General features: G+C 42.9%; 1 protein-coding gene across 4 annotated transcripts in view; it reads left to right on the top strand.

Annotated features, from left to right (window-relative positions):
* The first annotated feature begins 2,326 nt into the window (after positions 1 to 2,326).
* Positions 2,327 to 25,433, top strand: part of LOC115138338 (homeobox-containing protein 1-like) — a 34,274-nt gene continuing 11,167 nt past the window's right edge. The window contains exons 1-4 of one of the 4 annotated variants that reach the window (XM_029675101.2): positions 2,327 to 2,563; positions 22,013 to 22,600; positions 24,512 to 24,597; positions 24,844 to 24,954. In XM_029675101.2, coding sequence (XP_029530961.1) covers positions 22,014 to 22,600; positions 24,512 to 24,597; positions 24,844 to 24,954 — 784 coding nt within the window. In that variant the 5' untranslated portion in view covers positions 2,327 to 2,563; position 22,013. Of the gene's footprint in view, positions 2,564 to 3,695; positions 3,953 to 17,431; positions 17,557 to 22,012; positions 22,601 to 24,511; positions 24,598 to 24,843; positions 24,955 to 25,433 lie in introns of those variants that run through there. The other 3 variants (XM_029675100.2, XM_029675099.2, XM_029675103.2) reach the window with 3 other exon arrangements.

Here is a 25,433-nt window from a genome sequence, read left to right as displayed (position 1 = left end):
TCACCGTATTCTTATCGGCAGACTCACCAGCCTTGGTTTCTCAAATGACTGCCTCGCCTGGTTCACCAATTACATCTCAGACAGAGTTCAGTGTGTCAAATCGGGGGGCCTATTGTCCAGACCTCTGGCAGTCTCTATGGGGGTACCACAGGGTTCAATTCTTGGGCCAACTCTTTTCTCTGTATATATCAACATTGTCGCTCTTGCTGCTGATGATTCCCTGATCCACCTCTACGCAGATGACACCATTCTATATACATCTGGCCCTTCTTTGGACACTGTGTTAACAAAACTCCCAACGAGCTTCAATGCCACACAACACTCCTTCCATGGCCTCCAACTGCTCTTAAACACTAGTAGAACTAAATGCATGCTTTTCAACAGCACCCGCACGCCCGACTAGCATCACTACTCTGGATGGTTCTGACTTAGAATATGTGGACAACTACAAATACCTAGGTGTCTGGCTAGACTGTAACCTCTCCTTCCAGACTCATATTAAACATCTCCAATCCAAAATTAAATCTAGAATTGGCTTCCTATTTCGCAACAAAGCCTCCTTCACTCACGCTGCCAAACATACCCTCGTAAAACTGACTATCCTTCTGATCCTTGACTTCGGCGATGTCATTTACAAAATATCCTCCAACACTCTACTCAGCAAACTGGATGCAGTCCATCACAGTGCCATCCGTTTTGTCACCAAAGCCCCATATACCACCCACCACTGTGACCTGTATGCTCTCGTCAGCTGGCCCTTGCTACATATTCGTTGCCAGACCCACTGGCTCCAGGTCATCTATAAGTCTTTGCTAGGTAAAGCTCCACCTTATCTCAGCTCATTGGTCATATACCTGCTGGCGCTTTAGCATATCTCACTGGTCATCCCCAAAGCCAACACCTATTTTTGCCGCCTTTCCTCCCAGTTCTCTGCTGCCAATGACTGGAAAGAATTGCAAAAATAGCTGAAGTTGGAGACTTATATCTCCCTCACTAACTTTAAGCATCAGCTATCAGAGCAGCTTACCGATCGCTGCAGCTGTACACAGCACATCTGTAAATAGCCCATCCAATCTACCTACCTCATCCCCATATTGTTTTTATTTACCTTTTTGCTCTTTTGCACACCAGTATTTCTACTTGTACATCATCATCTGCACATCTATCAATCCAGTGTTAATTTGCTAAATTGTAATTACTTCGCTACTACGGCCTATTTATTGCCTTACCACCTCACGCCATTTGCACACACTGTATATAGACTTTTTCTATTGTGTTAATGACTGTATGTTTGTTTATTCCATGTGTAACTCTGTGCTGTTGTTTGTGTCGCACTGCTTTGCTTTATCTTGGCCAGGTCACAGTTGTAAATGAGAACTTGTTCTCAACTGGCCTACCTGGTTAAATAAAGATTGAAAATAAAAAATGTAATAAAAAATGCAAGAACTAATTAGGGAAGAAGCAATTAGCTGGTATTCTGTCTATAATGGAGTGGCCCGCACAGTCACCGGAGCTCAACACTTTTGAGCTGTTGTGGGAGCAGCTTGACCGTAAGAAGTGCCCATCAAGCCAATCCAACTTGTGGGTGGTGCTTCAGGAAGCATGCAATCTATTCAGATTACCTCAACAAATTGACAACTAGAATGCCAAAGGTCTGCATGGCTGTAATAGCTGCAAATGGAGGATTCTTTGATGAAAGCAAAGTTTGAAAGACAATTATTATTTCAATTAAAAATCATTATAACTTTGTCAATGTCTTCACTATATTTCCTATTAATTTTGCAACTCATTTTTGTATGTTTTTATACAAAACAAGGACATTTCAAAGTGACCCCAAACTTTTGAATGTTAGTGTGTGTGTATATATAAAATAAACAATAACCTTTCATCTTTTTCTACAAAATACAGAAATGTGCCTTTTCCACATATGTAGGCCCTGGTATTGTGCTGGAGATAATGAAAATGAGTTTTAAAAGTGGTGGAATTGCCCTGAAATAGAGCTTACTGTTCACTGTCAGGGTTGAAAAGATGAGTGCTGGCTTACCCTTACCCAAAAGCAGGTGATTGTGGTCTAATTTGGGTCTGTGAAAAACACTGAAGGATAAGAGCGTCTGCTAAATGACTTAAATGTAAATGTAAATAACTTTTAGAACTTTGTGGAAAACAACATCTCTATTACTGAAAAAAATGTGATTGGATTATTAGACAACAAATCCGCCAGGCGGCGGTCAAATCCAAAGAAAGAGTTTATCAAGGGTGCATTCAAGATCGTATGTTTCTGAGACGTTCCTGCAATAGGAATTTCCAAAACTACGAATCCCAGAGAACCTCAGTGCGCTCGCTATTAATGTCAATATGGCCACTGTCAGTCAGACAAAGGCGAATCAGTCTCGCCACGAAATGAAATCAAATTAGCAAGCTAGAGGAGAACGGATGGCATTGTGAAAACCGGCTGGTGCATGTTCCGTGTCGGGGATATAGAAGAGGACTTGTCACGAGGACCAACTAAACACCGGTTTATTAAATGCTGTGGAGGACGGGGGACCTAGATACAAAGATCAAGGTAAGACTTGTAATGCTAAGTAGTTAGCATAGCTTGCATTTCTGCAGACTCGCCCGCACTCCTTGGCACTGGTCCCAATGCTAGTCAGCAAGCTAACTTTATTAGCTAGCTGAGCTATAGCTGGTCACTTAAAGGATTTATAGCTAATGCCAGATCAGTGTTTTATGAAGTCGTTGGAAAAGTCTGCTTGGTCTATACAGGTTGTAAAGATTGGTAGATAACAAGCCAGATGTCATGTCATAACTATAACGATAGCTTATATATTTGTCACGCTAACTAGCTAGCTAGATACCCAGTACTGTAGCTATTGTCATTGAACAACCATTGCTACCACACTCAACTGTTTAGATCACTAGATAGCAACAATACGTTTGTGGGTGCCTTTACCCTGCCATGTATCTATTTCCTGCCTATACTGTAACTAGATAATTATCATAAGTAACAAAAGTAACAACACAGCCAATGCTATACTCAAATTATTAGATCATGCAGAGTTACTTGCAAAGGATGAGCTAAGTAACGTTCGCCTAAAATCTAGAGCTGGACCGTGATTGAGCACCACCTCTCCTGTCACCACACACTTTGCAAACAGTCGGAACCCTGAGGCGTTTGCTTGCTGTTAGCTACAGGTTATACACACAGGCGGATAGTTTTTGCATAGTTGACTGGGTTTGGATTATTTTATTTTAAATGGTACGCCCGCGGCGCCGTATGATACATTGGCGTTGCACTGTTTTGATTCCAATGTGAATGTTACGGGGGTGACGTAATTTGAGTCACCACGTCACAAAATTATGCCGGGTTCAAAACAACTCCGAAATATGCCGCATTCAAAACAATTTGGAAATCTCACACTTCCGATTTAATTGGTTTTAAAACAACTGGGAACACTTTATAACATTTTTTTTTTAAATAATTTTTAAAAAAAGCTCCGACTGGGAAAAATGTATATTAAGTCATCCAACTTGGAATTCCAACTCGGGAACTCGGGCCTCTTTCTAGAGCTAGGACCTGAAGATCACTGATTTGACCTCGCATTTTTCTGAGTTTCCAGTTGTTTTGAATGCGGCTATAGAGTACCACAGTATGGGTCATAATACCCATAAACTTAGCGGTCAAACATGGAAATGGTTCCAATTGTTTTCCCGCCATTCATTTTTCCTCAGGGGATTTTAGAAACATTTAAAATAAGAGCTGTGTTTCGTGGCTTACCCTGGCGTGATGTTTTGATAACTGTGTAAAGCTCTCTAGGACAAAGTGACTTTTTATAAATATATTTGCCTGTATTTACCCCCCAATAATGCATTGCAAATTAGCTGCTAATATGGCTATCATAAAGGACTACAAATGCCATGATGACCTGGACGAGACTGCTGAATCGAGGCAATGGTAAGAATCTCTGAATTAGCTATCTAATGTTAGCTAAATGTAGTAAGAAATAAATTGGCTACACTTCTTTAAATTCCCAATTCTGTGATCTGTCCTGTGAAAGTTTTATATTGACACAATACCTGTACACAAAGGTGTCAGCTAGAGTGATGTGCTGGAGCTGGCAGGGATTTGTAGTTTTGCATGTCTACTTTGATGCTTATTAGCATTTTAAAATCTGAACGTAAGTAGAGCCGACTATATTGATAAGTAATCTTGTCCAAGAGAGATTTACATGGTTATCAAAATGTCAGCGTAAGCCTAAACGTTACCCTTGTTTACATTGAGCTACACTGGGGTCAGAACACAATCATGGTTGGACAACATCTTGGTGTCATTATACTTAATGTCTTCTAACGTATGGAGAACATCTAGATTATGAAACATTTACACATGAATTTATTCAACATTTAAACGGTCTCTTAGAAGCAATATGTCTGGTTTTAAATGCCCTATGTGGCATCAATATGAGTCAATCATTCATTCTGGTGCCAAAATTGACTACAAAGTGTAAATGGGATAATTTTGGTCAGTATCGTCCGAAATTGAGTTTTGTGAGTTCTTTACAACTTACTGGAGTGTTTGGTATACTTAAGTATCAAAAGTTAAAGTATAAATAATTTCAAATTCCTTATATTAAGCAAACCAGGAGGTACCATTTTCTTTTTTTCCCAGATAGCCAGGGGCACACCAACACTCAGACATCATTTACAAACGAAGCATGTGTTTAGTGAGTCCGCCAGATCAGACACAATATGGATGACCAGGAATGTTCTCTTGATAAGTGTGTGAATTGGACCATTTTTCTATCCTGCTATGCATTCCAAATGTAATGAGTACTCTTGGGTGCCAGGGAAAATGTATGGAGTAAAAAGTACATAATTTTCTTTAGGAATGTTGGGTGGTAAAAGTTGTCAACATATAAATAGTAAAGTACAGATACCCCAAACAAACTACTTAAGTACTTTTACTTAAGGACTTTACACAACTGCCAATTGCCCAGAGACAACACCTTGTGCTATGTTGTGCTATGTTCCCAGATGCCATGTGGACATTCGTTGTCAAGTCTGCATATGGGTGCAACGTAAGCACATTTTTTTCTCTCGCAAATAGGAGTAAGAATGGGCTTCCATAAAGTTGTTGCAAACTTCCAATGCATTTCAACAATATGGCCAGGAATGGATTACTTGCGACAGTGTATCTTCCGCTGCCTGTCAACCGTCAAACCACTGGTGTCGGTGAGTACTTTAGCTAAGTATATAGCTGGTACTAGCTAGCAGTTATTTTTGGTTATACAACATTATTTGATAATGTTAGTGTGTCAGGCTATCTATGATGCCCACAGATGAAAGGAGAATGATACGGTAGCTAGCTAAATACATCAAGCTAACGTGTAATGTGATGTAGCATCTCAGAGGACGATGTGCATAGCTGACCTTAGCTAGCTAACAACAGCTAATTGTAGCCCATTGACATTTTATTATTTGCTCAAATTTAAGTCGATACAGGGCAGGCACTTGGATACTAGCTTTCTAACTAATAATAACATGTAGCCAGCTTACTGTCAAGAATGTTTCAACACTAGCCAACTCATTTAAACTCGGACAAAGATATAACTTACCCGGTTTTGCAAATGAGGTAGCTAGCTAGCATTTGGGGGCTTCGTCTGCTAACCCAAAACATGACTGATAATAAGTTTGTCGTTTATTTTCTAAGGCAAAAATAAATGATGGTACTAATCTACTACAAATATAACTATGGCTCTGGCAGTGAATAGCAAAACGTTATCAGGAAGCATTCAGCAACGTACACAGCTGGTTGCATAGTAACGGCGTTCAGCGTCACCGGGCTGAATCTATTCTGTAGTTAGTCCCTCTATTAGCATATCAATTATTTCCAAACTAGAGTTATTTTTCTCGCTATGATTGAGTTATATTTTATTTCATTCACAGCCTACATACAAAACCTGGTGGATTTGTTGTTCAGCAGCATCTAGGAACCCTCCTACCATATCAGGAGCTGTTATACACCAGTCCCACTTCAGAGTAATGGAGGACACTTGAATCAGGTTGGTCACATTTGATTTGGTCAATGGTCAAAACACGATCTGTCCTGGAATTCACCTAACCACCATTGATAATGTAATCATTGCTGTGTGTGTATATCTATGTTGTAAGGAGGTGTCCCCTTCAACACTGTGCCAGTGGACTACTCCTGGGCGGAGTGAGTAATTCCATGCTGGCAGGTGTCCCTTGTGATTTAGCTGTGTATCAGGATCTCTGATTGGCTATGTTGAATTGTGTATTTACTGGTGGCTTCCATGACTGTATGGTGAATGTCTTTCCCTCTCTCCCTCAGTGATATAGGAGCTGGGTTGGATATACAGTGCATTTGGAAAGTATTCAGACTCCATCACTCCACATTTTGTTACATCACAGGCTTATTCTAAAATGTATTAAATATTTTTTCCCCCTCATCAATCTACACACAAAAAACAGGTTTAGACATTTTTGCAAATGTATAAAATAAATAAATAAATGATATCACATTGACATAAGTATTCAGACCCTTTACTCGGTACTTTGTTGAAGTAGCTTTGGCAGCAATTACAGCCTTGAGTCTTCTTGGGTATGACGCAACAAGCTTGCACACCTGTATTTGGGGAGTTTCTCCCATTCTTCTCTGCAGATCCTCTCAAGCTCTGTCAGGTTGGATTGGGAGCTGCACAGCTATTTTCAGGTCTCTAGAGATATTCGATACGGTTCAAGTCCGGGCTCTGACTGGGCCGCATTCAGAAACTTGTCCCAAAGCCACTCCTGTGTTGTCTTGGCTCTGTGCTTAGGGTCGTTGTCCTGTTGGAAGGTGAACTTTCTCCCCCAGTCTTGAGGTCATGAGTGCTTTGGAGCAGGTTTTAATTAAGGATCTCTGTACTTAGCTCCATTCATCTTTCCCTCAATCCTGACTAGTCTCCCAGTCCCCGCCCTTGAAAAACATCCCCACAGCATGATGCTGCCACCATGATGCTTCACCGCATTCAGAAACTTGTCCCAAAGCCACTCCTGTGTTGTCTTGGCTCTGTGCTTAGGGTCGTTGTCCTGTTGGAAGGTGAACTTTCTCCCCCAGTCTTGAGGTCATGAGTGCTTTGGAGCAGGTTTTAATTAAGGATCTCTGTACTTAGCTCCATTCATCTTTCCCTCAATCCTGACTAGTCTCCCAGTCCCCGCCCTTGAAAAACATCCCCACAGCATGATGCTGCCACCATGATGCTTCACCGTAGGGATGGTATTGGCCAGGTGATGAGTGGTGCCTGGTTTTCTCCAGATGTGACGCTTGGCATTCAGGCCAAAGAGTTAAATCTTGGTTTCATCAGACTAGAGAATCTTGTTTCTCTTGGTCTGAGTCCTTTAGGTGTCCTTTGGAAAACTCCAAGCGAGCTGTCGTGTTCCTTTTTACTGAGGAGTGGCTTCCGTCTGGCCACTCTACCATAAAGGTCTGATTGGTGGAGTGCTGCAGAGATGGCTGTCCTTCTGGAAGGTCCCCCATCTCCACAGAGGAACTTTTGAGCTCTGTTAGAGTGACCCACGGGTTCTTGGTCATCTCCCTGACCAAGGCCCTTCTCCCCCGATTGCTCAGTTTGGCCGGGCGGCCAGCTCTAGGAAGAGTCTCGGTGGTTCCACCAAGTGCTCTGACATCCATTTTCAACTGTGGGACCCTGTATAGACAGGTGTCTGCCTTTCCAAATAATGTCCAATCAATTGAATTTACTACAGGTGTACTCCAATCAAGTTGTAGAAACATCTCAAGGTTGATCAATGGAAACAGGATGCATAGTCTCATAGCAAAGGGTCTGAATACTTTTTCTTTAATAAAAAAAAAAAAATCCATTTGCAAAGCTTTCTAAAAACTTGTTAACTTTGTCATTATGGGGTATTGTGTGTAGATTGATGATGAACATTTTTTTATTTAATCAATTTTAGAATATGGCTGTAACGTAACAATGTGGAGAAAGTGAAGGGGTCTGAATACTTTCCGAAGCCGAAGTCGGGCTCCTTCATGACCAGAATTTGTGACGAGGGGCCTGGAGCTGTTCTACGCTGCCATGCCCATCAGGTGTTGGCAAACACCTCCGAAGGGACAAAAGGGGATTACTAATAAGACGGTACATCACAAGTGTTTAGTAATCTCACCCCTTTTTAATATGTGTGCCACTCATCAACTCTTCCTCGTTTTTAATTTTTTTTTTTTACAGATGGGCAGAAGAGATGCTTTTGGAATCCTCTGACTCAAAGACTGGGTGATACTGCTGTGTGAATTGGGAGAAACCTTGCACTTAGCATAAAAAAGTACTAATATAATTTTAATCTTTTATTATTGTTACTGTTACACCTGAATGATGTTCAGAGTGAGGTGTTCTCTCATTTGTGTCTGGAAGTAGCAATCAAGTTCGGTTGCGTGCTTGACTGCTGTTGGGAGGTCAGAACGATCGGATCAACCTCACTCCTCGGCCAGAGCGTCCAGTGTGTGCTCTGAACGCTCCGAGAGCAAAACGCTCTGAATTTACTAACGGACAATCTAACGACACTCACAAATGCACTCTGAGCACACTCTGGCACGACAGAGTGAATTTACGAACACACCCTTAAAGACAGAATCACCCAAAATGACACTTAATATGTCAACAAAAAAAAACATTACATTTCTTTTTTTTTTAAACAATATACTCTACAAGTACATCACATCCAGAGTGGGCTCCCTGGTATGTTTGAAAATATGATTTTATACATTGAAATTTACATTACATGTCATGAACCAATCCAAGCCCTCCTTTTAATTAAGATTACACATTCAGCAAATCACCAGCAGGAGGAGTTCCCTTTGAATCCATTTTCCCATTCACTCTGGGGGTGGTGCTCATACAATTGATTATTACTGCTACACAATCAATCATTCATTTATCATGTAAATGTGATGTACTTGTAGAGTATATTGCTTTAAACAATGTCTAAAAATGAAAAAACTCTAAACGGGTAGTTTTGCGATTCATATTTTGCAATGTTGAACAAATGAATGTGAAATATGTTTATTTCATCATCTAGACACCCCATATATTAAAGCAAACTATAAGGAGTGTAATGACACCAAGATGTTGTCTGTCTCATGTACGGTTCACAACTCATAGGGTCTTATAGGAGGCAAGAATAAATCTAAAAAGATATTGGTATAATACCCATCATATAGAAGTAAACTTCGGAGTCATGCAATATGTTGTGTGGTCTCCCGCTACGACTCAGGGAAAGCTTGCAGTTTTAGGATACAGATGAAATAAGTTGTGACGAAATCACAGGAGGTTGGTGGCACTTTTAACGGGCTCGTGAAAATAGCAGGAGAGGAATGGGATCAAACGCATGGTTACCATGTGTTTGATGCCATTCCATTTGCTCCGTTCCAGCCATTATTATGAGCCGTCCTCCCCTCAGCAGCCTGCACTGGATGAACTTCACAGGGTGGTGAAAGTGCCCGGTGATGAACCTGATGCACCTTTTCAATAAATATCAAGGGTTTTATTCTGGTGACATGATCATGATGTTTGGCTACCATTTGACCAGTGGAGGCTGGTGGGAGGAGTTATAGGAGGGGCTCATTCTAATGACTGGACTGGAATTGATGGAACGGAGTCAAACATGGTTTCCATATGTTAGATACCATTCCCATTTATGCCATTACAATGAGCCCAACCTATAGCTCCTCCCACCAGCCTCCACTGCATTTGACAAATAAAAATAATCTAGCTCAGTCTTTATAATCTCATGAAGGTAGCCTACCCGCACTTCCTGCGAGCTGTTGGCTAGAGCGCATGTGCCAAGACCAGAGTGAGCACATTTTGCTATATAACGCAACAGGTTTTGTGACAAAACAATCAGTAGAGTTGAAAATGCGATGGAAACCAATTTAACTTGTATTTTTTTGTTCAATACATGGGAATTTTAACCGCAAAAGTTATTTGTCAGTTTGAATGAAACATCTCATGTGAAAATACCCATAATGTTTTTATTCAATTTTTAATATTTGCATGAAAAGCTGTCGCCATTTGGATGGAAACCTGACTATCGATTGTCGAGCCTCCCTAGTTAAGCATGGGCGAGTCTTTTTTTTTAAACATTTTTTTATTAAGGCATATATACAGTTGATGTCAGAAGTTTACATGCACTTAGGTTGGAGTCATTAAAACAAATTTTTCAACCACTCCACATATTTCTTGTTAACAAACTATAGTTTTGGCAAGTCGGTTAGGACATGACACAAGTAATTTTTCCAACAATTGTTTACAGACAGATTATTTCACTTAATTAACTGTATCACAATTCAGGTGGGTCAGAAGTTTACATGCACTAAGTTGACTGTGCCTTTAAACAGCTCGGAAAATTACAGAAAATTATGTCATGGCTTTAGAAGCTTCTGATAGGCTAATTGACATCATTTGAGTCAATTGGAGGTGTACCTGTGGATGTATTTCAAGGCCTACCTTCAAACTCAGTGCCTCTTTGCTTGACATCATGGGAAAATCAAAAGAAATCAGCCAAGACCTCAGTAAAAAAAAAATGGTATACCTCCGCAAGTCTGGTTCATTGTTGGGAGCAATTTCCAAACGCCTGAAGGTACCACGTTCATCTGTACAAACAATAGTACGCAAGTATAAACACCATGGGACCACGCAGCTGTCATACCGCTCAGGAAGGAGACAAGTTCGGTCTCCTATAGATGAATGTACTTTGGTGCGAAAAGTGCAAATCAATCACAGAACAGCAAAGGACTTTGTGAAGATGCTGGAGGAAACGGGTACAAAAGTATCTGTATCCACAGTAAAAACAAGTCCTAGATCGACATAACCTGAAAGGCCGCTCAGCAAGGAACAAGCCACTGCTCCAAAACCGCCATAAAAAAGCCAGACTACGGTGTGCAACTGCACATGAGGACGAAGAACGTACTTTTCGGAGAAATGTCCTCTGGACTGATGAAACAAAAATAGAACTGTTTGGCCATAACGACCATTGTTACGTTTGGAGGAAAAAGGGGGAGGCTTGCAAGCCGAAGAACACCATCCCAACCGTGAAGCACGGGGGTAGCAGCATCATGTTGTGGGGGTGCTTTGCTGCAGGTGTGACTGGTGCATGTCACAAATAAGATGGCATCATGATGCAGGAAAATTGTGTGGATATATTGAAGCAACATCTCAAGATATCAGGAAGTTAAAGCTTGGTCGCAAATGGGTCTTCCAAATGGACAATGACCCCAAGCATACTTCCAAAGTTGTGGCAAAATGGCTTAAGGACAACAAAGTCAAGGTATTGGAGTGGCCATCACAAAGCCCTGACCTCAATCCTATAGAAAATTGTGTAGGCAGAACTGTAAAAGGGTGTGTGAGCAAGGAGGCCTACAAACCTGACTCAGTTACACCAGCACTGTCAGGAGGAATGGGCCAAAATTCACCCAACTTATTGTGGAAGGCTACCCAAAACGTTTGACCCAAGTTAAACAATTTAAAGGCAATGCTACCAAATACTTATTGAATGTATGTAAACTTCTGACCCACTGGGAATATGATGAAAGAAATAAAAGCTGAACAAAATTATCTTCTCTACTATTATTCTGACATTTCACATTTCTTAAAATAAAGTGGTTATTCTAACTGACCTAAAACAAGGAATTTTTACTCTGATTAAATGTCAGGAATTGTGAAAAATTGAGTTTAAATGTATTTGGCTGAGGTGTATGTAAACTTCAACTGTACATTTTTCAACCATTTTCCATCCTAAAAATGTGCCTTTCATTTCCAAAAACCCATATGTTTAAGATATTTTCAAATTTCTCTCTGAGGGAGGATAATGAAAGTTCACAGAAGTAACAAGTGTAGGTAGACCTACCAAATAAGCTCGTGTATTTACTGATAAACGTTTGTTTATGTATTAGAAAGTTATTAAAAGTCGTAATTCCGTTACCAAATCGGTAACGGAATTTCCGCAATTGAACTGGCTACAATTTAAAATCATAGTGTTAACAAACCACTGAGTCACCTGCTACGGTCTTCCTTTCCACTAGCACACTGTTATGTTCAGCTCATAACTATTTTCTTTCATCTTGTAGTCAAAGCAAGACTGAACTGTATGGACAACCAGACTTGCGCTGATTCTCCTTCCTCATGCACACCTACTACGTACCCTCTTTTCCATGTACTGTAACACGCATCCTCACCCACTGAGCACCGACCGACACCGGACGTCCATGTTGAAATTTGGTCAGTCCGCCCTGTCTGGACCAAATCTGAGTTTGGACAGTACAGTACAGTGGAGAACATTACAGTAAATAAAAGGAGAGCATATGAGTAGAGTACACAGTACAGTATAATGTACTGTACTCCCCTGTACTGTACAGAACTGTACCATGCTATACTGTGCTGTGATGTCGTAACTTGTGAAAGAGAAATCTATGATTGGTTTGGTCCGGACCAACTGCACCAAACTTGGGGGTGGAGCTCATTAGAATAATAGCCAGTGTGTAAAATAATACCCAAGTATCCAAAAGAAGGATAATGCATATTTCTTCTTTTATGTACCTATTCAGGATACATCACCATGAAGAGAATTTAGATTAATATCCATAAATATATATCAGGGACCCATGATGTAATTACATTACTGGATGTAAATCCAATTCACCTACTGTAGTTCAATAACCAAGATATATATCAAACTCAAGGTGTCATGTCATAGCTGACACCCCATTCTTTCTGCAGACCTCTTTGAAACTTAATTCTGAGGAGATATTTAAAGGTGCAATATGCAGAAATCGCGCCGCCATTTCCTGGTTGCTTAATTGCTAATATTCCTCCTAATTTCAGTTTGTGACGACAAAGCAGTGTAGAGAATCACTGTACAATCTAACCCACTGTGAAATATATTTTCAATAACCAAAAGTATTGTATTTTCAGCTGTTTTTGAAGCTGGTGTACAAAAGTAAAAGTCACAAAAACAAACCTTAAGAACGTAAGCATAGAAATAGCGCACATAGTACATATCTACCGCTTCTTAGACTTGCTTTCAATGAGAATGACAGTTCTATAAGTCGCGTTGCTAGGTGCATTTGGTCAGGTCGCCCAAAAGTTACACATTGCAGCTTTAACAGAGTTTTTGGAAAACGTGGTCGCATAGACGGGTTGGTTGTTTAGCAACAAAACCGACTTGTACGCAACTAAACTCAGCAAAAAAATAAATGTCCTCTCACTGTCAACTACTTTATTTTCAGCAAACTTAACATCTGTAAATATTTGTATGAACATAAGAATCAACAACTGAGACATAAACCGAACAAGTTCCACAGAAATGTGACTAACAGAAATGGAATGATGTGTCCCTGAACAAAGGGCTGCCCAAAAGTAACAGTCAGTATCTGGTGTGGCCACCAGCTGTATTAAGTACTGCAGTGCATCTCCTCCTCATGGACTGCACCAGATTTGCCAGTGCTTGCTGTGAGACGCTACCCCAGTCTTCCACCAAGGCACCTGCAAGTTCACAGACATTTCTGGGTGGAATGGCCCTAGCCCTCACCCTCTGATCCAACAGGTCCCAGACGTGCTCAATGGGATTGAGATCCGGGCTCTTTGCTGGCCATGGCAGAACACTGACATTCTTCTCTTGCAGGAAATCACTTCCAGAACGAGCAGTATGGCTGGTGGCATTGTCATGCTGGAGGGTCATGTCAGGATGAGGTTGCAGGAAGGGTACCACATGAGGGAGGAGGATGTCTTCCCTGTACCACACAGCACTGAGATTGCCTGCAATGACAACAAGCTCAGTCAGATGATGCTGTGACGCCCCAGACCATGATGGATCCTCCACCTCCAAATCAATCCCGCTCCAGAGTACAGGCCTCGATGTAACGGTCATTCCTTCGAGCACAAATGCTATTCCGACCATCACCCCTGGTGAGACAAAACCACGACTCGTCAGTGCAGAGCACTTTTTTTGCCAGTCCTGTCTGGTCCAGTGACTGTGGGTTTGTGCCCATAGGCGACATTGTTGCTGGTGATGTCTGGTGTGGACCTGCCTTACATCAGGCCTACAAGCCCTCAGTCCAGTCTCCCTCAGCCTATTACAGACAGTCTGAGCACTGATGGAGGGATTGTGCATTCCTGGTGTAACTCGGGCAGTTGTTGCTGCCATCCTGTACCTGTCCCACAGGTGTGATGTTCGGATGTACCGATCCTGTGCAGGTGTTGTTACAAGTGGTCTGCAACTGCGAGGACGATCAGCTGTCCGTCTTGTCTCCCTGTAGCACTGTCATAGGCGTCTCACAGTACGGACATTGCAATTTATTGCCCTGGCCACATCTGCAGTCCTCATGCCTCCTTGCAGCATGCCTAAGGCACGTTCACGCAGATGAGCAGGGACCCTGGGCATCTTTCTTTTGGTGTTTTTCAGTCAGTAGAAATGCCTCTTTAGTGTCCTAAGTTTTCATAACTGTGACCTTAATTGCCTATCGTCTGTAAGCTGTTAGTGTCTTAATGACCGTTCCACAGGTGCATGTTCATTAATTGTTTATGGTTCATTGAACAAACACGGGAAAGGGTTTAAACCCTTTACAATGATCTATGAAGTTATTTGGATTTTTATTAATTATATTTGAAAGACAGGGTCCTGAAAAAGGGCAGTTTCTTTTTTTTGCTGAGTTTGTGTCAAAACAGACAGGTTTGGCTTAGATTGTTGACAACATGTAAACTATATTTAGTCTCCAGTGTTTTATTGGAAACAAATACATTTGCACAATTAGCACTCGTCTCTCAAATATGTCATTACAGTTGTTGGTTAGCTAGCCAATCTGAGCCATATAAGCATTGACATGAAATCAGTCAAAACACCTCAAAACAAGACATGGTATCAAGAACAAGATGAAACTAGCTGAAACAAATCACTTAAGATTCCCCAAAAGGCAGTTTCTTGTCACTGTTGCTTTCTGGCCACCCAGAATGACAACAACTCAGACTTCTGCCCCATTGAAGAGTGGCGCATTGTTTTTTATAAAGTTGTCATCTATTAAAAAAATATATTTAAACCCTGGAGATTTTACTGTAATTCTGTTACTTAACTTTGCGTCTACCAGCAAATGTGTTTTTTTTTTTTCGTGAAATTTTCTGTGTAAATTGTTCAACGTTGTCCTTGTGCATAGAGTCAGTCGTGTAGTGGCGGGTGTACACACTTCCTTAAGCCGTATCAATTGGCAATGTTGACGGAACAGATCAGAATGTTTAGCTTAAAAATGTCGTGCTACTTATTCAGCAATATGCACACAGCAGTAGGCCTATGTGCGAATGTTCCAAAATTGCAATTGGCAGGAAAACTCATTCTAAAATGTGCACAGCACATGTAAGCAGTTTCGTGGACAGAGATGTAAATATCTGTTAGAAATGTAGAAAGAGGGGCGATCTAATGATAGTTGTTGTATCATGGGTTGCTATGATTAGGATCAGACCTTTTGGCTGCTAAACAATGAAAAGTTACAAGAAAAACAATAGAACAGGAGAACGCATATGAGGAAGTCTTTCTAAAATAAATGCCTCCATGTTTCTATGGGGGGATTTTGGGGATGGACTACTGTGATCCAGGCAATATACGTCTCAGAATATGAAGTAAAACATCCAGGTTTCAAACAATTAGAGAACAAAAGAAACAGTTCTGACTCTTCTGGTAGATGGAAAGGCTTTCCCAAAAACCTATTTAATGTTAAGTAGCCAATGCCTACCTGGGGAAACTCCATCTCATGCACTACATTCTTGGGTTTTCCCCAAACCCCAAAAGTGGTCTCCTGATATGGTTTAAGCTAGAGGTCGACCGATTATGATTTTTCAACGCCGATGCCGATTTATTGGAAGACCCCAAAAAAAAAAGCCGATACCGATAAATCGGCCGATTTTATTTATTTATTTATTTGTAATAATGACAATTACAACAATACTGAATGAACACTTATTTTAACTTAATATAATACATCAATAAAATCAATTTAGCCTCAAGTAAATAATGAAACCTGTTTAAATAATGCAAAAACAAAGTGTTGGAGAAGAAAGTAAAAGTGCAATATGTGCTATGTAAGAAAGCTAACGTTTTAGTTCCTTGCTCAGAACATGAGAACATATGAAAGCTGGTGGTTCCTTTTAACATGGGTCTTCAATATTCCCAGGTAAGAAGTTTTAGGTTGTAGTTATTATAGGACTATTTCCCTCTATACCATTTGTATTTCATTAACCTTTGACTATTAGATGTTCTTATAGGCACTTTAGTATTGCCAGTGTAACAGTATAGCTTCTGTCCCTCTCCTCGCTCGAACCAGCAACACTACGACAACAGCCACCATCGAAGCAGCGTTACCCATGCAGAGCAAGGGAAACAACCACCCCAAGGCTCGGAGCGAGTGATGTTTGAAACGCTATTAGCGCGCTAACTAGTTAGCCATTTCACTTCGGTTACACCAGCCTCATCTCGGAGTTGATAGGCTTGAAGTCATAAACAGCGCGATGCTTGACGCAAAACGAAAAACGCACAAAAGTGCTGTTTGAATGAATGTTTACGTGCTTGCTTCTGCTCAGTCAGATTATATGCAACACAGGATACGCTAGATAATATCTAGTAACATCAACCATGTGTAGTTAACTAGTGATTATGATTGTCGTTCTGCCCCTGAACAACGCAGTTAACCCACTGTTCCTAGGCCATCATTGAAAATAAGAATGTGTTCTTAACTAACTTGCCTTGTTAAATAAAGGTGTATATAAACAATTAATTGGCAAATCTGCGTCCAACAATAATCGGCCATTCCGATTACTCGGTCGACCTCTAGTTTAAGGATTGTTATGGAATTGGAACATTCAATTTTGTTGTTTGTCTATTCAAGCTTTACTTTGAGAGCGAAAACCTGAATATTTCTGACTCAGTTGACAGCCTCATTTATTTGTTTCAATAGTAGTCCTACTATTAGACTACTAGCACAGTACATCTTGGGTTTCCTGACTGTGAAAGACCAATATGGGATTTATCATTTTAGGTCATTTGGAATTTGTCACTTTCTCATAGAATTCTTCAGACAGGGTGCCATCACTGGCCGGGCCATAGAGTTCACCCACTTCTCCAGACACCATTGCACAGAGTTGTATGGTTTGTTAAACTTTGAAATCAATGTTTTTTTTAATTAATTTTTATTTTGGCACACATTTTAAAGTGAAACGTCAAAGGATTATTCCGTTACCATGGAATTGCTTGCATGCAAATGTTTCCTCTAGTCCTAATTTGTAGATCATTATACAGGTTACCCATTAGATTTCCCCGTGTAGGCTCTGTGTTGCGAGACTAGTTTATCAGTCAGTGTTCCCAATACAAAACCAGAAGCACAGACACCCACATTTACCAGTATATCCACCTTTTCATCAGACACCTAGTAATCCAAAAGATCTCTAGGCAAAGGGAGTCAGGGAACGTTTGCTGTGAAGCTGCTCACTGGCTGCTTCCTTCTGCACCTGGGTAAATATATTGCTTCCTGGCTCCTAACCTTTTTCTAGGGGCCCTAAGGATTTAACTACACAGCTTACAAGCTTGGAATGGTTGATTAGGCATGGAAAAATGTGTTATTTTGCTCCTAAGGACGATCATTTCCCTGGCGTTGCAGTCTACAGCACAAATATATAGTACAGTCGTTTCACTATTGTAATATGCTAGTAGTTGCGGCCACTTGTTTAACAAGTCACTCAGACCCAAACGCACTCGGTGTATGTTTTGAGAGTTTGTTTGTCCTGCCGAGTCAAATCTGACACGCCTGGACACTCAAACTTTTAAAAGCCATGAGGCTCTCGTGGCATAGTCGTGTGTGCATAGGTTTCTCTTGCACTCTATCTATCCATCCATCCCTTTTCCCCTGCAGCCTTTCTGCTGAGCAGTGATCTACTGTATAAAGAGCATTGACCAGTGCTAGTTTAGTCAGCAGTATTAAACCTCTGCCCTCCCCAGGGCCAGGCTCAGAGCCTCTGCACCAGAGGAAGACAGGAAGGTCAAGGAGGAGGAGGATTTGTGGAGAAACGTGTTTTACTTAATTAAAGGAGCCGCACTTTGACCCCCCCAGGGTTTATATTACAGACTGTCTATAAGACATGGTTTCAGTAGATCTCCAGGAAGAAGGTTGGGCAGCCCTGCTCTAAGTCAAGGTCCCAGGCACCTTATTGTTCCTGCCCTCACCTAGCTGGCACACCTGATTCAACTAGTCAAGCCCTTGATTAACCTAGTTGATTATTAGTCAAATCAGTCATGTTTGCACTTGGCTAGAGCAAAAATGTACTATTTTCCCTAGACGTTAGTGTTGGGACCTTGCCTAAGCCTACAGTTCATTTGGAAAGTATTCATACCCCTTCCCTTTTTCCACATTTTGTTACGTTACAGCCTTATTCTAAAATGGATTACATTTATAAAAAATGATAATCTACACACTCATAATGACAAAGCGAAAAACAGGTTTTTATAAATATTTGCAATTGTATTATAACATTTAAAACAGCTATACCTTATTTTCATAAGTATTCAGACCCTTTGCTATGAGACTTGAAATTGAACTCCAGTGCATCCTGTTTCCATTGATCATCCTTGAGATGTTTCTACAGCTTGATTGGAGTCCACCTGTGGGAAATTCAATTGATTGGACATGATTTGGAAAGGTACACACCTGTCTATATAAGGTCCCACAGTTGACAGTACATGTCAGAGCAAAGGTTGAAGGAATTGTCCGTAGAGCTCCCCGACAGGATTGTGTCGAGGCACAGATCTGGGGAAGGGTACCAAAAAATGTCTGCAGCATTGAAGATCGCCCAAGAACACAGTGGCCTCCGTCATTCTTAAATGGAAGAAGTTTGGAACCACCAAGACTCTTCCTAGAGGTGGCTGCCCGGACAAACTGAGCAATCGGGGGAGAAGGGCCTTGGTCAGGGAGGTGACCAAGAACCCGAGGGTCACTCTGACAGAGCTCAAGAGTTCCTCTGTGGAGATGGGAGAACCTTCCAGAAGAACAATCATCACTGCAGCACTCCACCAATCAGGCCTTTATGGTAGTGGCCAGAAGGAAGCCACTCTTCAGTAAAAAGGAACACGACAGCCCGCTTGGACTCTCAGACTTTGAGAAACAGTATTCTCTGGTCTGATGAATCCAAGATTGAACTCTTTGGCCTGAATGCCAAGTGTCACGTCTGGAGGAAACCTGGCACCACCCCTACGATGATGGTGGCAGCATCATGCTGTGGGGATGTTTTTCAGGGGCGGGACTGGGATACTAGTCAGGATAGAGGGAAAGATGAATGGAGCAAAGTACAGATCCTTAATTAAAACCTGCTCCAAAGCACTCATGACCTCAGACTGGGGGAGAAGGTTCACCTTCCAACAGGACAATGACCCTAAGCACACAGCCAAGACGATGCAGGAGTGGCTTCAGGACAGGTCTCTGAATGTCCTTGAGTGGCCCAGCCAGAGCCCGGATTTCAACCCGATCGAACATCTCTGGAGAGACCTGAAAATATCTGTGCAGCGACGCTCCCATTCCAACCTGACAGAGCTTGAGAGGATCTGCATAGAAGAATGTAGAAACTCCCCAAATACAGGTGTGCCAAGCTTGTAGCGTCATACCAAAGAAGACTCTAGGCTGTATCACTGCCAAGGTACTTCAACAAAGTCCTGAGTGAAGGGTCTGAATACTACTGAATACTTTTGGGGTATTGCAGCATACCACCCTGCATTCCACTGCTGGCTTGCTTCTGAAGCTAATCAGGGATGGTCCTGGTCGGTCCCTGGATGGGAGACCAGAGGCTGCTGGAAGTGGTGTTGGAAGGTCAGTAGGAGGCACCCTCAGGGCAGTGATTGGGGACATTGCCCTGTGTAGGGTGCTGTCTTTCGAATGGGACGTTAAGCAGGTGTCCTGACTCACTGTGGTCACTAAAGATCCCATGGCACTCATCATAAGAGTAGGGGTGTTAACCCCGGTGTCCTGGCTAAATTCCCAAATTGGGCGTCATATCATCATGGCCACCTAATCATCCCCAGTTTACAATTGGCTCATTCATCTCCTCACCCTCTAACTATTCCCCAGGTTGTTGCTGAGAATGTGTTTTCAGTCAACTTAGTGGGTAAAATGTAGATTGAGGGGGGACAAAAACAACCATATTTTTAGAATAAGCCTGTAATGTAACAAAATGTGGAAAAAGGGAAGGGGTCTGACTACTCTCCGAATGCACTGTAGAGTTTGAGAGGGAGATAAGAGAAGCAGAGAGGGGGAGGTATGCCTCATATATTCCAGAGAGCATTTTTTTTTTTTTTTAAGGACGGCAGATTTGGAATCATATTGTGGAATGTGTCCAGCAGCCTTCATGTGACCACATCAGGACAATGTAGAGGAGAATGTAGTGTGAAATAAAGATCACGAGCTGTTTAATGTCTCCTTCCTCTGACTCTGATTTCTCTGATTTAGCCAATGTCTCAAAGTAAGCATCCCAAATGGCACCCTATTTGCTATAAAGTACACTACTTTTGACCAGGGCCTGTAGGACTTTTTTTAGTGTGTTTTTTTTTTTTTTTTTGTCAGCTTTTTTTTGTCTTTTGATACGGTAATGGTTTTTGATACGGTACTGTCTATGTCAAGTAGGCTAGGCGTTGTTGCATTGTTTTAAGGCTCTACATAATAATAACATATAGGCTATATGCCCTCTTGTTGTCAGTTGATGATATCACTAGTGTGCTTTGCAATATGCATTCTGAATATGGTACCTCCTCCTCCACCAGCCTTCAGTCACTAGGTCTAGAGACTGTGTGTGTGTGTGTGTGCCCTCTACTCTTTTTGACCCTGTCTACCTGTTTTTTGTTGTACTGTACTGCTCTCTTTGTATGTGTGTGTCCTGGCTGTGTGTGTATGTACAGTACTGTATGTAAGTTTGTCTGAGGGCTGATGTCTGTCTGTGTGATATCCTATACACTGTCCTATGACTCATCCCCGCCCTCTTCAAAGGGAAACTATGGAGGTTGGCCGCTTAGGATGGAACATTTTCTTGGCGTTTTTCCCAAGTCGCACTCTCTGTTAACCCCTCCTCCCTCCCTTTCTCCTCTCAATCTTTCAACTCTCTCTCTCATGCATGTGTTCTCTGTCAGCTCTTTCTCTCTCGCACACACATGAGGTCTGCTCTCTCTCTATTTCCATCTCTCACCCTCCCCCCCTTTCGCACTATCTATCTAAGTCTATCCATATGTCCCATCCCTTTCCACATCTATCCCTCTCTTCTCTCTCTCTCTCTCTCTCTCTCTCCTCTCTCTTACCTCTCATGTCCTTTTCCTCATTCTCCCCGTCTCTCCCTCTACCTCGCGCTCTCTCTCTCTCTCTCTCGCTCTCACTCTAAAAGCCCTCTAAGAGGTTGATAGAATAATCCATTTCATATCTGGGCTGCAGCTGCTGAGCCAGTCTTCTCTAAGCATGCCGCTGATGAGGAGATAAGGTGTGTGCGGCACAGTGCGGTTCTTCGGGAATTTCCATTTGTGTGTACTTCTCTGTAAGCTGGGTGCTGTTTTTGTGTGATTCTGAGTGCATACGTGTCTCAGCGTAATCTTTTGTAAGAGCTGCCATGGTCTCCCTCATAATAATGGGTTAGGTCATAGACATAAGCAGTGTTATGCAATTCTATTTGATCTGTGCCAGTGTCTAAGGGGCTCGAGGTTGTTCTCTGGACAGCCACAGCTCCCCATCTCTCCATCCGTCCCTATATTTCTCATCTAAACTCGTCTCCTTCTCCCTCCTCTCTTCATCCGTCCGTCTGATCTGAACTCTCGCTCTCCCTCCGTTTAAACCCTTCTCCCTCCATCCATTCCTCCTAAACTCTCGTCTCTCACGCCATCTCTTTCTCTCTCCCTCTCTTCGTCTATCCCATCTAACCGTTCCCCTCTCTCTCTTCTCTCTGTCCAGGATGTCTCAGTTCACCGATGAGCCTCGCTTCACCATCGAGCAGATTGACCTGCTCCAACGGCTGAGGAGGACGGGGATGACCAAGCCAGAGATCCTCCACGCCCTGGATACCCTGGACAGACTGGACCGCCAACACGGACACAAGTTTGGACGCCGCCCCCAGACGCAGCCCCAGCCTGTCGGTCAGGGACCGACGTCCAATAGCAATGCTAATATGACGTCGTCTTCCTCGTCCAATAATGTTGTGGCGTCCTCGTCGACGTCCACGGCCGCCACACAGACTGCTTACCAGGCGAATGGGAGTGGCGGGAGTGGTCTGTCGCCGTCACCTAGCAACAACTATGATATGTCGCCGCCCCCTCCGGCGGTTGTATCTGCCCCTGTTGCTTTGGCAGCGGTGGCTCAGAACGGGTGTGGTGGGGTTGGTGGCGGCGGAGAGATTGTTGCCATGACGAACGGAAAGCTGTCTCCACCACGGTTTCCTATCAATGTTAGTGCGGTTAGTGGTGGCGTGACGGGGAGAGGCTACGGGTTTGAGGCCAGCGAGGAGGAACTAGACGTGGACGACAAAGTGGAGCAACTCATGAGGTGAGGAGGAGTAACCGGAGTCTTATGCCTCGTTCACGTGCTAGTTGGAAATAGGAAACTCTGACATTTCCGACTTGGAAACTCATTGAACTCGAGTTTCTTACTTGAAAGTACCAGAATCAACCAATAGGAAGCTCTACGCAAATAACTTGTGTTCATGTGAACTTGGAGGTCCCGAGTGTCGTATAGCACATGAACACAGCGTTATCTGAATAGATTTAGATGGTAGTCAATAGGCACAAAATGGGAACCAAACTAATGACCTTTTGTACTACCTGAACATGTCGTTTTTGAATGGGTTTGTTCTGATCTAGACCCCCCAGGCCTGAGTCAAGTGACATCTGTCTATAAACACAGGCACCATAATCAGACACACCGTGACGAAGCAGGCTGATGCTTTTCACATGAACAAATTGGACTAGAGTGGGATTTACTTAAAAATAACTTTAATAAATACAGACTTGAAACAGGCAGAGTTCAAATGGCTAAAGACAAAGGGAGAGGTGTCAAAGATGCAAACACTCCTCACATCCTCGCTTACACTGAAAACCAGGTGCCTCTCCTGCACCTTTGACCACCTGCACACAATTAGCAGGCCAAATTGGTGGGAGGCCAGTCAGTTATCAGTTCACCAATGCTTGTCCAAAAACACATGAACACACAATAAGTTATTAAATGGACAGTTTGGGTTGAAGTGGTTGGAAAGATATCAACTATGAATTGAATAATGGAATATATGCAGGTAACGTTAATATCTGGTTTGCTACATAAAATATGGGCTCTCTCTCTATATATATATATATATATATATATATATATATATTACACACACACACACGTGTCCTGTCAACCCTGCAGCTGCTCTTTTGTAGTGTGTGCCCAGTGATAAAGGCAGTATTGATTAGATGGAGTGATGAAAATGAAATGGAGGGAGAGAAAAGTAGCAGTGGATTTCTGGCAGCTCAGTGCTGCCTGATTCTCCCTCACGTTCTCCATGAAGGGAATCAATATAAATGTAAATGAGAAGGCAGTGTATCCACATAAAGACTGTGTGTGTCTCCAGTGTTCAGCAGGCGCTCCATCACATCTATCAGAACTGCTCTCTCTCCTTCTCTGTTTCGCTATCTCCCTCCGTCTCGCTCTCTCTCCCTCCGTCTCGCTCTCTCTCTCTCTCGCTCTCTCTCTCTGCTTTTGTCACATTCACTCTTTCCGTCTGACAATCACACATGCAGCGGCACTTGGTCACACACAGACACACAGACACATTTTCTCTGCCATCACCCATATTATCCTTTCTTTTCCTCAACACGTCATATTGGGCTCCTGAGTGGCGCAGCGGTCTAAGGCACTGCATCTCAGTGTAAGAGGCGTCACTACAGTCCCTGGTTCAAATCCAGGCTGTATCACATCCAGCTGTGATTGGGAGTCCCATAGGGCGGCGCACAATTGGCCCAGCGTCGTCTGGGTTTGGCCGGGGTAGGCCGTCATTGTAAATAAGAATTTGTTCTTAACTGACTTGCCTAGTTAAATAAAAAAATAAAAAAATATTTCCCTTTTGATTGGCTCTTTGATCATATCTCCCTCTATCCATGGCTTATCTTCTTACACTCTTCCTCTCCGTTTCTCTCGCTTGTTCCACAGACATCTCTCACTTCTTCACTCGTCCTCTCTCTTTTCCTTGAACCGTCCTCTCGTTCGATCTTCTAGCACAAGGGAACAATGCTCTTTGTTTTCTCTCTTTCCTCCCTCACACTCACCACCTCTCTCCTTCTCGCTCCTCCCTCCCTCACACTCACCACCTCTCTCCCTCTCGCTCCTCCCTCCCTCCCTCACACTCACCACCTCTCTCTCCCTCTCGCTCCTCCCTCCCTCCCTCACACTCACCACCTCTCCCCCTCTCTCTCCCTCCAGAAGGGACAGTGCCATAATCAAGGAGGAGATCAAGGTGTTCCTGGGGAACAGGCGCATCTCTCAGGCCGTGGTGGCTCAGGTCACAGGTCAGTATGCCCCCTTGTGGCTAACAGAGCACACTACACATGGCACTTGACTGTGGGAGTGGAACTGTGGTCACTAGTGTTTGTGTGGATGCAATGAGAAACCGCAAGTACTTCATCCACTGTATATATGCAGTGGCAACTTAATGAATCCCTCTCTCTGGGCCATCCTCTCTCGCTCTCTTTGTCGGTCTCTCTCTCTCTTACTTCCTCCCTCCATTTTCTCTCCCTTGCTCCCCCTCTCTCCAGGTATCAGTCAGAGTCGTATCTCCCACTGGCTGCTCCAGCAGGGCTCGGACCTCAGTGAACAGAAGAAGAGGGCCTTCTACCGCTGGTACCAGTTGGAGAAGACCACCCCCGGTAATGCCCACCACCACCACCCCCATGCCCAGCCCTCCACCCGGTCCCACCATGCCCCCCACCTCCACCTCCTCCACCCTCTGGCAGACCCCCTTCTGTGCCCCCCGACCCCCACCCTCAGCCTCCTCCCATCTGTCCAGTCCCTCTTCAGTTGTTCCACTCGTTCCATCCACTATTAGAGGACTCTCTAAGACCCTGTCCAAACTAGAGGGGTTATATGATGAGAGCTGATGGGTGAATCTATGAACTATTTGTTGATATTCTCGGGCTAGAATATAGTGATGGCCCTTCCAAATCCACCCTATGTGTCCCTGAACTGTTGTTTTGGCCCAATGCAATCCACTTTTCTAGGGGGCACTCATGCCAAATCTGAGTGTGTTTATTTGTAGTCACTCCATGTGACTACACTACCCACATGCCGTCTTGTGCCCCCTCAGTTTCAATGGGCATACAGTGCTTTGCAAAGGTATTCAGACCCC

This window comes from Oncorhynchus nerka, linkage group LG12 (genome assembly GCF_034236695.1).
Source record: "Oncorhynchus nerka isolate Pitt River linkage group LG12, Oner_Uvic_2.0, whole genome shotgun sequence".
Classification (NCBI taxonomy): domain Eukaryota; kingdom Metazoa; phylum Chordata; class Actinopteri; order Salmoniformes; family Salmonidae; genus Oncorhynchus; species Oncorhynchus nerka.
The sequence above is the reverse complement of the archived record's forward strand: the minus strand, read 5'-3'. Positions and strand labels throughout refer to the sequence as shown.